General features: G+C 46.7%; 1 protein-coding gene across 6 annotated transcripts in view; it reads left to right on the top strand.

Annotated features, from left to right (window-relative positions):
• Nucleotides 1-15,623, top strand: part of kcnh5b (potassium voltage-gated channel, subfamily H (eag-related), member 5b) — a 68,498-nt gene that overhangs the window by 20,755 nt on the left and 32,120 nt on the right. For all 6 annotated transcript variants that reach the window (XM_062396695.1, XM_062396696.1, XM_062396697.1 and 3 more), the window contains 2 exons: nucleotides 1,178-1,335; nucleotides 1,993-2,264. In XM_062396695.1, coding sequence (XP_062252679.1) covers nucleotides 1,178-1,335; nucleotides 1,993-2,264 — 430 coding nt within the window. The remainder of the gene's footprint in view (nucleotides 1-1,177; nucleotides 1,336-1,992; nucleotides 2,265-15,623) is intronic.

The following is a 15,623-nucleotide window of genomic DNA, read 5'->3' on the forward strand; positions in this document are numbered from 1 at the left end:
TCCTCGTCTTCAGCCTCTTTTTCCTCTTCCTCCTCTTCCTCCTCTTTCTCCTCTTCCTCCTCTTCCTCCTCTGCCTCCTCTTCCTCCTCTTCCTCCTCTGCCTCCTCTTCCTCCTCTTCCTCCTCTTTCTCCTCTGCCTCCTCTTCCTCCTCTTCCTCAGCGGTCTCCTGCTTCATTACATAATATCATTGGTCCCCTGCTGACTTTCCTCTTTCTCCTCTTCCTCCTCTTCCTCCTCTTCTTCCTCATCTTCCTCCACTTCCTTCTCTTCCTCCTCTTCCTCCTCTTCCTCCTCTTCATTACATAATATCATTGGTCCCCTGCTGACTTTCCTCTCCTCTGTTCTCTCTTTGCTCCATAATAAAACAGTTATCTTGTTATTCTTTGTAATGTTTTCTCTTCTGTGATATTAACTTGCAGGTTGCACAGTTTTGTCTCCTGCTGCTGCTCAGCGCTCGGCTCTGTTATCTGTGGTAGAGCGGTTTGTGCAGAGCGGGCCGACGCTCTGGGGTCTCCGCTGCCTGCTGCTGCTGCTGCTGTTAAATATTAGTTTATAATAAGTAAAATAAAGACTTCACCATTATGCATGTTGAGCCTCCCTCTCAGCTGACTGTGTTTGGGAAGCAGGTGATGGAGGACAGGCCGTGAGGAGCCGGGCCTTCAGAGGACATGGTTCATGAGGCGGAGACAGAGACCTCAGGGACAATAGAGGTTGTAGAGGTTCTGTGCTGACAGGATTCATAAATCGATTTGTTCTTTGAGGATGTGTATTTGTCTGTTGTTGTGTTTTTTGTAATCAAGATAATTAAGTCATAATAGGCGACGTGTCATTTTAAAAGGGGACAAGCACAGAAGAATAATACCAGCACCTGTAGCCTGCATTTTAATGAGGAAGGTGAAGCATCTTGTTAAATTATAGTTCAGTATAAACTATTTAATACTTTATTATCATTATATTTCAACTTTATTCTTGTAATAGTACAAGGTTTTTCTCATCACAGGTTTATTCTTTAAAAGTTCTTCAGCAGGTCCATAAAGATCGTGAATGTTTTGCTCACCAGTTTTACTCTTTCTTGTCTTCTCTTTATTATCTTTCTCTTCTCTCCATCCTCCCTCCTCCCTCCTCCTCCCTCTCTCCCTTCTGCTCCCCCTCTTCCTCCCCCCCGTCGCCCCTCAGGGCATCAGCAGTCTGTTCAGCTCTCTGAAGGTGGTCCGCCTGCTGCGCCTGGGCCGGGTGGCCAGGAAGCTGGACCACTACCTGGAGTACGGAGCTGCCGTCCTGGTGCTGCTGGTCTGTGTGTTCGGACTGGTGGCCCACTGGCTCGCCTGCATCTGGTAGACACTTTGTTTTAATGGTGTTCAGAGAACGTTGTCTCATTTCCTCCCAGTTCAGTGCCATCCAGGGGCTCCTGCTGGCTGCTGGGAGTTTACACGCTCTCCTAACTGTTCCTAATTGGCCACGTATGCTAAACACTGCCCCCCCCCCCACCACCGCCCCCACCCCCCCACCGCCTGTACGTTACAAAGCATCTGCTGCTCCCCAGCAAAGTAGAAGCTTGGTTTAGTTTCCTCCAAGTCAAACAACATGCAAATCACTCTATACCCTGTAGAAAAGAAGAGAAATAGTTCTTCTACACTTTCTGTTCACAAATCATTTAATTCATTCCTTCATTACAAATACTCGTTGCCCTTAAACACAGCAGAAGTGTTCTCCTCACACGTTCTCTTCTGAAGCTCCGTCTCTCCTCACACCTCCGGAGATTATGGAAGGATTAATGCATTCCAAGTGAGAAGCAGATGATCTGTGAGCCACATGCAACAGACAGATCTCAGGAAGTGATGCATTAGATTAAAGAAAGGGAGGATTTGATAATGCAAGGGAAAGAGAAGCAGCTCCAGCAGATCTGAGCTTCTACAGGTCTGTTGCACCTTCTGCCCCGGTCTCAGGGGGATGCACCACTGAAGCTCCTGTCTCTGGTCCGATCTCCTCAGGTACAGCATCGGGGACTACGAGGTCATCGACGAGGCCACCAACACCATCAAGACAGACAGCTGGCTCTACCAGCTCGCCCTCAGCATCGGGTCGCCCTACCGCTACAACGCCAGTGGCTCGGGCCAGTGGGAGGGCGGCCCCGGGAAGGACTCGCTCTACATCACCTCCCTGTACTTCACCATGACCAGCCTGACCACCATCGGCTTCGGGAACATCGCGCCCACCACGGACGGAGAGAAGATCTTCTCCGTGGCCATGATGATGGTGGGATGTAAGTACCAGACACATGTGCAGCTGCTGGTTTCTGCTGTGTGACAGATTCCTGCTGGTTTCTCTGGAAAACACTTTGTTTATGTTGTTGTTGTTGTTTTGGTGTGAGATGGATCTGAGCCAATCAGGAGGTATCACTCCTCGACTGAGGCAGCTGCTCTGAGGACAAAATGCAGATTTGTGTTTTGTACATTGACGACTAACGCAAAGTGTGTTGTTGTGTGGGAGTGTCAGCACTGAAGCCTTGTTCATGATACACGTTCCTCATGGGCCCCCAGGTTCCTTTTGCCTGGGGCCTCCTGGGGCTTTTGTGTTTCTAGGCCTGAGGATGTGTGATGTAGAGTCAGTTAGTTACTAAGACGGTTTCATTGATGTGGAAATATCATTTCTCATGATTCTGTCAGACTTTACATTGTTCACTGGGTGAAACGGCTGAATGACTTCAGTCTGTGAGGTTATGTTGTGACCCCCGTCCGCTGGTTGGTTGGTCTTTAAACAAAATGATGGATCCCCGCAGAGAGGTGAAGGCTCTAATCTGTGATGTGAGATCCAAATGAACTGATTCACTGAGGGTTCGACTCTGAAATGATCACAATGTGTAGATAGAACATTTCCACACATGCCCACAAAGCACAGTACAGAAGAACCAGAGCTGGTTCCACAGGCGGCTCTGCTGGTTCTAAGAGGACCACTGCAGCTCAGTATGCAGACTGGGATGGAACCACCAACCCTGGGGTTAGTGGGTGGGCCACTCTCATTTCATCAGGGCCATTAGAACAAACTGTACGTGGGATGTTTTTGTTGCATCTAGTGAAGCCTTTGTTATTTTCCTAATTATTTCTCTAAGCCATTAATCAGGACTGATCCTGCTCTTCATCATCAACTCGTTAATCTATTAGTTCTCCCTGATCTCCAGCGGTCAGGGTAAACTCTGTGTCTGCGTCCTGACTGAACTCTATTAATAGAACCAGTGGAGTTAAAGTCCTGAGAAACGTTTACAGTTTCCTCGTGTGCGTGCAATGTGTGTGCAGTGTGTGTGCAGTGTGTGTGCAGTGTGTGTGCAGTGTGTGTGCAGTGTGTGTGCAGTGTGTGTGTGGCGGCGCTCAGCAGGAAACCCCGTGCTGATGATGAAAGCAGCAGATAAGTGAAGAGGATAATAGAAAGCAGCGAGTGACACGCATGATTAATGGCAACCCCCCCCCCCCCCCCACGGTTAATCTGAGGAATCATCGGAGCAAAGTGAGGGAGCGATGAGTTATTAATGATTAACCACGCTCGTGGGTTAGAAATATGGATTCTGTTCAAGGTCTTTGTCTCGTGCGGAAAAAGAGGAACTTGAACAAAACATTTGTCTTATTTTGAAGAGAGGAACTCACGGCCACAGAGTCGATTTGTTTTCAGCTGTTTGTCTGATCACAACTTTTATTCTTTTGTTATTCATTTCAAAACACCGATGTGGTCATTGGCTGCAGCTAATCATAACTGTTATTAGAAATCCTCAATTTGTTTACTTGATTAATCAAATAAAAGATTCTGTAAAATATCAGCAGAGCCCAGGGCCAAATTCAACATATTTATCACAGAAGCTTTTTGCTGCTTCTCCACCGGCATGACAACACAACTCTATATTTATTGGTATTATGGTTAAACTGATAAATGAACTCATGACATAACAGATAAACATGTGCAGTGGTGTAAGCAGTGAAAAGTGACTGAAGGTCTGTCCTCTCAGAAACTTTAATATTTCTGCTGACGTTTGATTCTTTGGTTGAATCTGATATCGTCTGTTCACACGTGTAGAACCTGATTCAGGATCTGATCTATTCAATCCACAAGGTGATTGACTTTGTTACGGTGATTTCACTCAAACATGGAAATAAAAAAGATAGAGCACAAACCCTCACAGTTTAAAAAGCGTTGATAAGACACTCGCACATAATCTGGGTATAATAAAGTTGTGATGACAAATGATTGTTGTGTTGTTTCACCTGAAGCTGCTGCTCCTCTTGTTTCTTCTTCTACTCGACATCAGGTTGTTTGTTTTGCAGCTCTTTGCCGTCGGCCTCTAAACTGCTCTTCATTATTTATCACTCTGTGTTTGCTTCCACAGTCGTGAGCTTTATCTCATCATGCAGATGAGATGTGAACATGTGATGTGCAGCTGCTCGGCTGTGATGTTTTTAACCAGGAAAGAGTTCGTAGAAAGACGAGTGAGACGCTGGAATAACGAGCGTCTCTGTTTCTAATGGTCATCATCAGCTGTGTGTTTTAGAGGGAGAATCATCAGAGAGGCTCATGGGTAATGGATTCTGTTTCATGTCGGCAACAAACACTTTGTGAAGATCATTTACACAAACACTTATAGATATTATGCAGAGTGTCATTGTTCAGTCTCTTCCAGTTTCACAAATGTTCCAAAGAGACTTTGACTCTGGTGTCTGCAATGCATTCTGGTCCTTGGTGTCCCCCCCCCCCCGACTTACAGTATTTTATTGATCATAACTTGACCTTAACCTGAACTTTAAATACCTGAAGCATTATGTGTTGGTCTTAACTTCCCCAGCTGTGGCCCACACTGAGTCTGGTTCTCTCTTCTCCAGCTGCTCCTTGTGGGAACTGCTGTGTTTCTCTATAACTTTTAAAGGTTTCGACCTTAATATCCAAAGTGCCTTGAGATGATTTGACATGATACAAACACAATTGAATTGCTGATCTGATAGAAAGCTGCGGGTTCTGCAGCGAGTCGATGCGTTTGAGGCCAGAACCTGAAGTAACAGGACATCAGTATTGATTCTGTTCACTGAAGCTGTTCACACATGACCTGCGGACAAACTCTGGAGAACTGGCTCCGGACTTTCTCCTCAGTTTGTGTTTCACACGTGCACAACACAACACAACACAGCACAACTCCACTGTGACACGTTCACAACTGCAAAACACGCTCTCTGCAGGATTCAGGCGAGGGGGGGGGGGTGTTCTCTAGGTCTTCTCCTCACCTCCATCTTGAGAGACTTGTCTTATTTTTTGTAAGACCTCCTGCTGTGACCTCACATCATCTCAAACGTCCTTGAACCATCGCAGGACAATTCTGACCTGAAGGTTTTATTCTTGAACCCAAAACGCCTCCGAATGTTCCAGAGTGATTCTAGATTATAAGATTTATGAATCAGGAATTCAATGATTGCTGAAGATATTCCCATGAGACAATAGATCATTTCCTTTATTTTAATTAGAATTCAAAGTTAATGAACCCTGGTTTGATAGATATCTTCAAATGTCTTTACAGATCAAGTTTCTATAATCAAGTCCCGTTAGTGCTTTGATAACACAACCAGACTTAATTAGGTGTCTCAGTATTTCTTCTTCTTTGCCGGCACACAACTATTTTTAAACATGCACTTTGGTCGACAACTTCCTCTGACGAGCTGTTTCAGTGGGATATAGTTTGGCCAGTTTTCTAAAGCAAGGACAAACTTACACTCGAGTCCTGAAATGGAAGGCGAGTTGCCGGTGGTTATTTTTAAGAAGGTGTCCGTATCTTACCTTAAGGTGTTTGGCAGGAAACAAACAATGTTCCTCCTCACTCCTCCAAATGTGGGTTTAAAACCACAGAATCTCATTTTAGGAGCAACAGCGTTTTTTATGATTTTGTCACGGTCCAATCTGTGTCCCCCCCCCCCCCCCCCCCCCCGTAGGCTGCCGGACATATTGTCTGTTCCTGGCATCTGGACAACACACAGCCTCAGCTGGGTAGTAAACAATACACAGACCTGATCTGCTGCTGGCTGTCCGTGGGGTCGGGCTGTGACTGATCGTCTTGCTGGCGTGGTCGAGCATCACACACTGGGTGGGCAGTTCCCTGATCTCAGATCTGAGAGTGAGACGCAGACAGGGGCTCCGATCGTCCTGCTTTACAGATTGTTCTGTGAGAACCACGCTGCGTTCTAACAAAGATCAGTTTGAGAACATCGGGGGGGCTGCAGCCGAGGAGGAAATATTCTGGTATCGCTTCCTGTAAAGTCAATATCTCATCGTCGCTCTTACTTTTCTAAACAAACAACCAACTGCTGGGGAGACAATCTACTTCCTGTTCACACCACATGACCATTAATAATCAATAACAAATCAAAGAAGAATAAAACAAGGCAAAAGAAGCGTTATCGATGGACGTCGGGGTTTGTTCTGCTGTTTATATCGAAGATGGAGGTGAAGATGAAGCGTTGACCTTTAGTGATGAAGGTCAGAGGCTGTTGTTCTCTCTGTCACTCAGCAGTTCAGTGATTGGTCGATCAAGACGATTGCTTTGTGTTAATTACTCAAAGGTTGCGTGTCGGAGGAAACTCAGAAAAAACCAAACCAAGCAATTCTCAGATTTTTTTATTTACAGATTTTCAGACATCCTGGATTCTTCATTATCAGCCTCAGAGATTTGCAGAAAATTACTTGAGGTTTGGAACTGAGCAACAAACACAGAGTAAAAACTCAGATGGAGGAAATGAATCTAAAAGACGAGTGAACCGTGGAACCTGAAGACGACCCTGGGATCGAACACCGGACATCAGGTCTCCTGTCTGTTTAAACTCGTCTTCAACCCGACGTCCGTCCTCTGATTCAAAGTTAATCCCACTTGACAAAGTGTCTCTGCTGGCGACAGGAGGCCGAGCAGGACACAGATGTCTTGTCTTCAGGGGACATGGCAAACGGCTCAGACCCGCTGAGTCCTGATTGGCCCTGTGGTCCAGCGGTTTGGAGGCGACGGATCTGACAGTGGTAAATGGAGCTGGATGGTGTTAATCAAGAAATGTGTTTGATCCCTGGACACTAATCAGACCGGATACAGCTCCGGATCGGGTTTGTCCTCGAAGGTTCTGCTGCCTCACAGACGAGCTCCTGCACACGATTATTATTGTTTCTTATTTACATCCAGTCTTTGGGGGAATCACATGCTCCGTGTCTAGAACTTTGTTAATAATCTCAAACCTGAGATTATTATCAATTCAGAGATTATTTTCATGTAGCAGCGTTTACAGCAAAACGTAAAAGTCAACTGAGCTTCTCCACTTTCCACGTTCCTGTCTTTTAATTGGCTGTTTGTAGTACACAGTAAAATTAGGTTTATATTTAGTAGAATCCATTTACAGCAGTGGATCCAAACCTTTTTTACTGATGTCTGATGTCAGATGGTAGTGATGATGATGATGATGATGATGATGATGATGATGATGATGATGATGATGATGATGATGATGATGATGATGATGATGATTCTACTCACAGCTGGTTTGAGCTAAACGTCTTCACCTTTTGTTTGTGCCATGAATGGATGACAAAGACCGGGTTCTCTGGCTGTTCTAAGCATATTATGGGGGGGCATTGTCGTTGTTGTTGTTGTTGTTGTTGTTACCTCTCTATTAAAATAACAACAAATCGAACATGTATAGAAACTGCGATGTTCAGCAGGTCTGGACCAAACGTCTATCTTCTTAAAGATGCAATGTAAGTGTTGGTTTTGTCTCTAGATGATTTTTGTTTCGTTTGAAAATCTCCCGCGATTGTTGCTGCAAACCATTGTCAACGCACAGCAGTGGTTGGTTGGTCAGTGTTTGTCTGTTGTCTTGTTTTGTACAGTCCTCGGTGCAGTGTCAGTAGTCTGCTCTGCAACAGACAAACTGTGGAAGCACTGAGCTCCAGGAGGCAGTCGGAGTGAGAGACGGGCGGAGAGACAAGTCATCATTATTTATCTTTGTTTGTGTTTTTACGGGAGAGCTTCACTTTCCCTCTGACACCGTGACGTGTCCATCTGTCCTCCTGTCTCCAGCCTGGACGTCCGTCTGTCCTCCTGTCTCCAGCCTGGACGTCTGTCTGTCCTCCTGTCTCCAGCCTGGACGTCCGTCTGTCCTCCTGTCTCCAGCCTGGACGTCCGTCTGTCCTCCTGTCTCCAGCCTGGACGTCCGTCTGTCCTCCTGTCTCCAGCCTGGACGTCTGTCTGTCCTCCTGTCTCCAGCCTGGACGTCTGTCTGTCCTCCTGTCTCCAGCCTGGACGTCTGTCTGTCCTCCTGTCTCCAGCCTGGACGTCTGTCTGTCCTCCTGTCTCCAGCCTGGACGTCTGTCTGTCCTCCTGTCTCCAGCCTGGACGTCCGTCTGTCCTCCTGTCTCCAGCCTGGACGTCTGTCTGTCCTCCTGTCTCCAGCCTGGACGCCTGTCTGTCCTCCTGTCTCCAGCCTGGACGTCTGTCTGTCAGTCTGTCTGTTTGTTTGTAGTCGTCTCAAACAGTCGAACCCACACTGAGCCGGAGAACTGACGTCTGAATGACTCTTCCTCCTATTAGTGTGACAGAGGCTGATCTGTACAGCTCCTCCTCCTCCCCCCCCCGCCCTGCTGTCCTCCCACATGTCCCACACTCCGTTCCTCACGAGACAGTTTCTGATGAATGTGTCTCCTAACTGTGTCCCCGGCCATCAGCAGAGACGCAGCTCCTGTGAACCCGTGCACGCCGACCTGTTAGAGACATGTGATCACGATCCACTCTCAAGAATACGTGAAGTAGACACTAATACACACATGGACACGCAACCCTTGCACACGGACACACTATAACACAATGTAAAGAGCCATGAAACTTTGATCACCACCATTAAAGGCTGATTAGCATAATAGCCCACCGTGATAATTCCCAGAGCAGCTTCATCACGTGTAATTAAATGATGTCTTCAGCAAGTTGCACTGGGTTGTGAGTCGTGTTCACATCACGACCCCGCTCACCCCCCCACTCGTCTGATCTCACGGAAACATAAAGGAAATTGTGTGAAGTGTCTGTAAAACATTTTAATATTTCTCTGATGCTGTTGAAAACAGAAGACGCTCTGACTTGGGAGCCGTCAAGTCGTCCATGTTTATTTCCAGATGATGATGGTGTTGATGTATAAACACAAGCCACGCCCACACGTTCCTGCTGGAGCTCTGTGTTAAACCATCAGCCACCTGATCAATGTGGAGGCTGTGAACCAATCAGAGAAGAGTCTTTCAGGAGCATGTGTGTTGGTATACAGACTCAAAAACCAACATCCTATAAATAACATGAAATATACTCAACTTGGCAACGGAGCCGCAGCACATGTGAGAGGACCGCTTTAACTTCCACTGTCTGTGGAGGGCAGCTTGAAACCAGATTTTAAAATGTCCCTGAGATTTATTTTCTGTTGATCAAATTCTTCAGGGAGAAATTATACTAACAAAAAAACACATGATAATAACATTGTGTAGATTACAACTCAGATTCTTTAAAATTCAGAGAAACCGTTGAAAGCTTTCATCTGGGCTCATAACATTTTAATTTAATATAAAATAACCTGAAAGAAATCATAGAAAAATAAGTTTATTAAATCTGGACAGCAGGCAGTTGTTCTTAATGAGTTTCCTGAGGTGGAGAATCTTGACTAATAATAAACTCCTCCTTTCAGCAGCCGTCAGATCCTCTTCCTCTTTATCTGGATTCAAACAGTGAATCCAGAGAAACAGTGGTCACACTGAGGGGGGATCACACAGAGCTTGTGTAAGACCTTCTTCTTCTTCTTCTTCTTTGCGTGAAGTGACAAACTGAGAAGGTCACGGAAAAGTACAGATTTAGATCCAGATGTAAACTGTGAAATACGTCCAGAGTGTCGTCCACCTCTCTCACCTCGCTCTGTCGGCTTCTTCACACAGTCTAATGAGCCAGGAGAGATGATTTCATTCTCTGGACTCGGACCATGTTTGTTTGAGGTGAAAAGTCATCGGGGAGAAAGTGAATCATCAACCCCCCCCCCCCCTGCTGTCTTTCTACGGGAGCTTTGTTTTTTAATGATACGGAACAGAAGGATGTGAGAGTGGTTCAATAAGACGACTGGATAACGGAGGTGAGGCGGGTTAAGACCACAGAGCGATGAGAAGGAGCCGCCGCTTTGATCCAGAGCTGCTGGGGGGGGGCTGAGATTCAATTCAGAACCAACGTGGTGAGGCAGCTTCACCGGCTCCCAGCGCACACCACGAGTCTGCAGAATGAACGTTCTCCCCTCAAGTCACTCGTCTCCGTCGCATGGATATTAAAACTTGACACCGTGACCGAGGCCCGGCCTCATCAGGGGGAGTTAATCAAACCGTCCATTTTAAAACGCTGATGAAAAAGATCATTTCAAGAAGACTGTGACTCGACACAGGAAGATCCTCCCGACAGGAAACCACTCAGTGATAATCTCACCCTGAGCCAAAACCCTTTGTTTCACTTCTTTTGAGGAAAAACACGATTCTGAGGCTCGAGGCAAAGTGAGGTAGCGTGTGAGGGGGGGTGGGGGGGGGGGCTACCTGGGCTCAGAGCGAGCAGCCAGTGATGCGAGCAGCCAGGCGGAAGGATGCGGGGCGATTCGGCCCGGCTTGATGGTCGTGTATCCTAAGAGGAAGAGACTTACCAGACTCAGCGGGAGACGAGGGAGAGGAGGGAGGGATCGTGGGTGTGAGGACGAGAGATGAAAGAAAAGGAAGCAGGGAAGGAAACGAGCAAAGGAAGGATCCCCCCCCCCCCCAAGCCAAGTATTTAACCGACTTCAAACTGCTCCTGGTGCGTGAAGCGCTCCGGACTCTTCTGGAGCCTGTAGCTAGTTCCACACAATCCCAGTACCCACCATTCCACCCCAGTCCACTCATTCTGCCCCCCAGTGAGGCCTGTGGGGGAGGAAAGGGAGGAGAGGGGGAGGAGAGGGGGAGGAGAGGAGATGGAGGCAGGAGGAAGGTTGGTGAAGACGATGCCGTGAGATGCTGGAGGAAGGGGATGAGAGGATGGAGCTGGAGGGAAAGAAGAGAAGTGGGCGAGAATGAACAGGAAGGACAAGAGAAATGGGGTGTGACAGGAAGAGAAGAAGAAGAGGAAGAGGAGGAGGAGGAGGAAGCAGCTCGGAGTGTCGCGCTCCGCTCCTCAGCTGAGATGCCCTGATTAGTTTGGAAAGAAAGCGCTAGAGAGAGAGAGAGAGAGAGAGAGAGAGAGAGAGAGGGAACATGCACAGTGTGTGGCCTCCCTCTCCGACAGCAGCACAGAGATTAGTTCACTAATCCATAAACAGACGTACTTACTCTTTCTCTTTTTGTCACTTTTCACTCTCTAATCCATTCTCTCTCTCTCTCTCTCTCTCTCTCTCTCTCTCTCTCTCTCTCTCTCTCTCTTTTCATCTGACTCATCAGTAAATCAGTGAATTCATCTGTGACTATCAAATGACCCCGTTTCTAGAAACAAGTCTGCCCCAGAAATCAGATCCACGTCGCCCCCCCCCCCCCCCCCCCCACAGGAGGTCGCGGGTTCTGCTCGGCTCGCGGTTGGTCGGTCGGCACGATGACGGTTTGATAAAGAGACGAGAGGGGAGTTCAGTCGAGGGCCGAGGAAGAAGGAGATGAAGATGGAGCCGTGATATGATCTATAAACACTGAGGCAACTGGGTCCTGATGGTTTCTGTCTCAACAGACTGAAACAGAAGTTCTGCTGGGACGTTCATGGTTTCCAGAGGATGCACCCTGCTGGTTTTAGTGGCTTTAGTATCTTAAGAGCCATTGTTTGGAACCTAGAACCCTGAATGTCCCTCAGCAGGAGGAGTTAGAAGGAGGTTGAGTTTCCTCCTGAGGTGAGGATCCCACAGTCCACGCTGCTAACTGCTTGTTCCTGCCAGATTTGATTACATCTTTAATTTTTATTATATTTTATTGTTTGGATGGATACAATCATATTGTATTGTCTGATCCAAAGTGACAGAAATGATCCTTTTGACATGGCTCACACACAAATCACATTTTTAAACAGAACATCTTCAAAACAAGGCTCAACAATGTACAAGTTAAAAATAAATGCACACATCAAATTTGTGTCTGTGATGGGGTGGTGGTGTGTGGGGGGGGTCCTCTCTGATCACGGGGGCTGAGCGGGTGCACACTTCAGATATTTGGATATTGACTCACAGTTAATATTTATTGTGCCAGTTTCATATCTTCTGTTGACACGTTTCCTCACAGTATTTGTTTTTGAGATTAACGTCATTGGAAAGCACATCTCAGATACGGCTCAGTGATCATCAGGTCACATTCATAAAACAGATCTAGAGTTTCTGTGAAACGTGGAGTGAAGTTGACTGGTGAACGTATCTGGGCGAAAGTTTGAAGTTTAGTTGTTAGTCTCCTTTTCTTTATTCAAACTCAAACTTTTTACTGAAAGTTTTCTGAGCACGTTGGCTGATTTACGGCAGCTCCCTGCTTTACATGCACCCAGTTCCCCCCAGTGACTCCTGGGAGCTGCCCAGTACAACACATCCCTGTTTCAGGACACTCAGCAGTTTAGACACCTCAGTTATGGACGACTCGCAACTGAGGAGATTAACATTTTCCCAGCTGCCCCCGGGTTCAGTTCAGGTCACCTGTTAACGATCCTTTAACTTTGTCCCCCGAAGCCGAAGCTGGTGATCGGTTATGAATCTGTGTCCGTCTGTCCTCTGGAGCTGATCTGTGCAGCCGCCCGTCTGTCCTCTGGAGGTTGATCTGTGCAGCCGTCCTTCTGTCCTCTGGAGGTTGATCTGTGCAGCCGTCCTTCTGTCCTCTGGAGGTTGCATCACCTTCTACAGTCTCGGTCTTATTCCCTTTCATCAGGCTGCGTCCTCTCCTCAGCAGCTTTGGAAAGTCACGGCGTTCCCTGTAACCGAATGCTGAACACGGAGCAGGAGAGCAGGCCGGCCACCTTGGCTCTCTGAATAATAAATGTCAAAGCAGGAGTGTAGTTTCCTTTCTTTCCCTGCAGTGTTTTCATCACAAGGTCTTTCTGAGCAAAGCAGAGCTCAGCTCAACGATCTTGTGACCGAGAGGCTTGAAGCTAAGGACACACACTGGGATGAGGTGATGTCTGTTCACTGGATCTGCTGCTGCATGTGCTGCAGAAACCACTGGAAGAGAAACGTCCTCGATAAAAAACCTGAGAAAGCAGATCTCACTCGTCTAATGCGCTGTTTATCAGAAAGGGTTCTGAACACAGAGGAGAGGAGCGGCTCTGCTTCTGTCTGTATTTATATCAACTCATTATTTAGCTGTTATTCATCCATCCGGTGTTTTCTTGTGTGGGTGTTGGACCTGCTGCTGAATTCTAAAATGTGTCACAGGAGCCTGAACGTGTCACTGCAGGCTTTTATTCTTATTACCACTCAGAGTCCAGTGGTAACCATAGACTGTAAATAACAATGAACATGGTCATAAACTGCACCTCCTCCATGTTAGCAGATGGGACATGGATCCAACTAAAAGATAAATACACATCAGATACGTTTCCTCAGTGATTGTTCCTCTTCCTCTTCTGATTGACAACACAACACACTTGTGTTCAGTTTGGCCCCAATGCGTCTCCGACCGGTTGCAGTCCGTTCACCCACAATGCATTGCAATGCAGGTTTAAATAGGGTATCCCACTCTCGTGCCAGTGGCGGTGGAGCTGCCGTGGAAGATGCTCGACCCCAGGGAGGAAATGGGTTTCAGTGTCCGAACAAAAGACAACGACATGTGGACAAAAGAGGATGTGGGATTGAATCTGCAGCCACGGAGTCGAATGTTGTTCAGACCAAACACAACAGGGATCCTTCGTGACAGCGCTCCACATAAATGAATCTAATCATCGGTCCGAACGCACGTTACACAGGTTTGAAAAAAGTCCCCAGAATGGGTCCTACACGTCCCACAATGCAACTTGAATAGTCTTCCTCCCTGCCCTCGGGCTAAGTTAACTGTCCTTTACAGGTCCCAGTGGGGCAGTTACCTGTGGGAGTGGTTGTTAGCTGTGGTGTTTCCAGCAGACGGGGATTTGTCTTATCGAACTTTTTGAATAAATGTTCTCGTTGTCATCTTCAGAAAACACAGCGGATCCGTCTGTTTCTTTAAAAACTCATTTCCTGTGAGGCGTTGAGTGACGACCAGTAATGAACTTCTTCTCTCTAACGTTCGGAACATGTTCAACTCCAGGCGACAGGAAATTAACTTTTGCCCAAAGGCCGTAGATCAAACTTCTTCTGTGAATCTTTTACTTGTCAAACACTGTGATTCTCAGATACGAGGAAACACATCGGCTGCGTTTTCGTTTGCCCTCCTTCATCAAACATTATCAAATGACCTGCCGGTGTGAATCTGCCGGGCAGACGGACGAGGAACGAACTCAGGGAAGTTTATTATCCAGACATTTAGCAGCACAGGAAAGTCGTCTCAAAGAACCCCTGACTCCTATTTGTAGGGGCGGGGCTGGGGGGGTGGGGGGGGGGTTTAGTTATTACTTGAGCTGAAGGAACACGTGCTGCACCTGATGGCCTCAGGAAAGATTTTCGTGACTGAGTAGAAGAAGAGGACGAAACATGGAGACACTTTGCATAGAACCAGAATAAATAGAGTAGAGACGACACACACACAAATGTTTTTCTGTATAGATATTTTGATCATGGCACCAGGTCGATGAGCTACAAGATGAATCGTGAAAATATAACATTTGATTCACGGCAACAATATAGGAAAACAGAAAAAATACATTTGGATGGGTTAGTCCAGCAATGCTTCTAGAATTTATCCTTTTTTGTATTCTGACTTTCACCATTGGACTCTTTCACTCATCAGCATGTCAGAACTAAATCATGGTTGTTCTGTGGTTGTGGTAAATATTTGAATTACGTCTTTTTACGTCTACCTTGGATGGTAAAAATATTATGGCTGATCAAGAAACCTCCATCAGTTAAATGAATTGGAGTTTAACTTCTGGAATCCCGATGTTTAGCTTTACTGTCGTCAGTAGAGTACGTGTTTCAGGTGCAGTGTTTTCTGTGCAGGAAAACTTTAACATGAACAAAACAACTTTCTAACGCACATCTGGAGGAACTGGAACTCACATCTGGAGGAACTGGAACTCACCTGGTGAATCCCTCAGCTTTCCGACGGCCATCTGAAGGAACATGTGTTGTGAGAAGTGGGTTCACACTTCCTGTCCGGTTCCACAGAACGTGAGTGAATATGAAATCACTTTCCACCGGCGCGTTGTTTTGAAAGTGTCCCACATGCCGTTAGTACGACTTTAGAGAAAAAGAATACGACAAACATTACCGCAGATGAATTTCACTACATTACACCAGAGCTCCTCCATAAATAACTAATATCAGTTTCATCTGTTTAACGTGTGCTGTGCAAACCACCCCGGGGTTTGTGTAGTTAGGGATTCACACCACATTTACATAAAAGGCGGCAGTTGTAATCGTCCTCGTGGCAAATCCCCCCCCCGCTCACTCGTTCAGGAGCCGATCAGTGAAACGTCTCTGAAGGATTCTATCGCTCCCAT

The sequence above is a fragment of the Platichthys flesus genome, chromosome 10 (genome assembly GCF_949316205.1).
Source record: "Platichthys flesus chromosome 10, fPlaFle2.1, whole genome shotgun sequence".
Classification (NCBI taxonomy): domain Eukaryota; kingdom Metazoa; phylum Chordata; class Actinopteri; order Pleuronectiformes; family Pleuronectidae; genus Platichthys; species Platichthys flesus.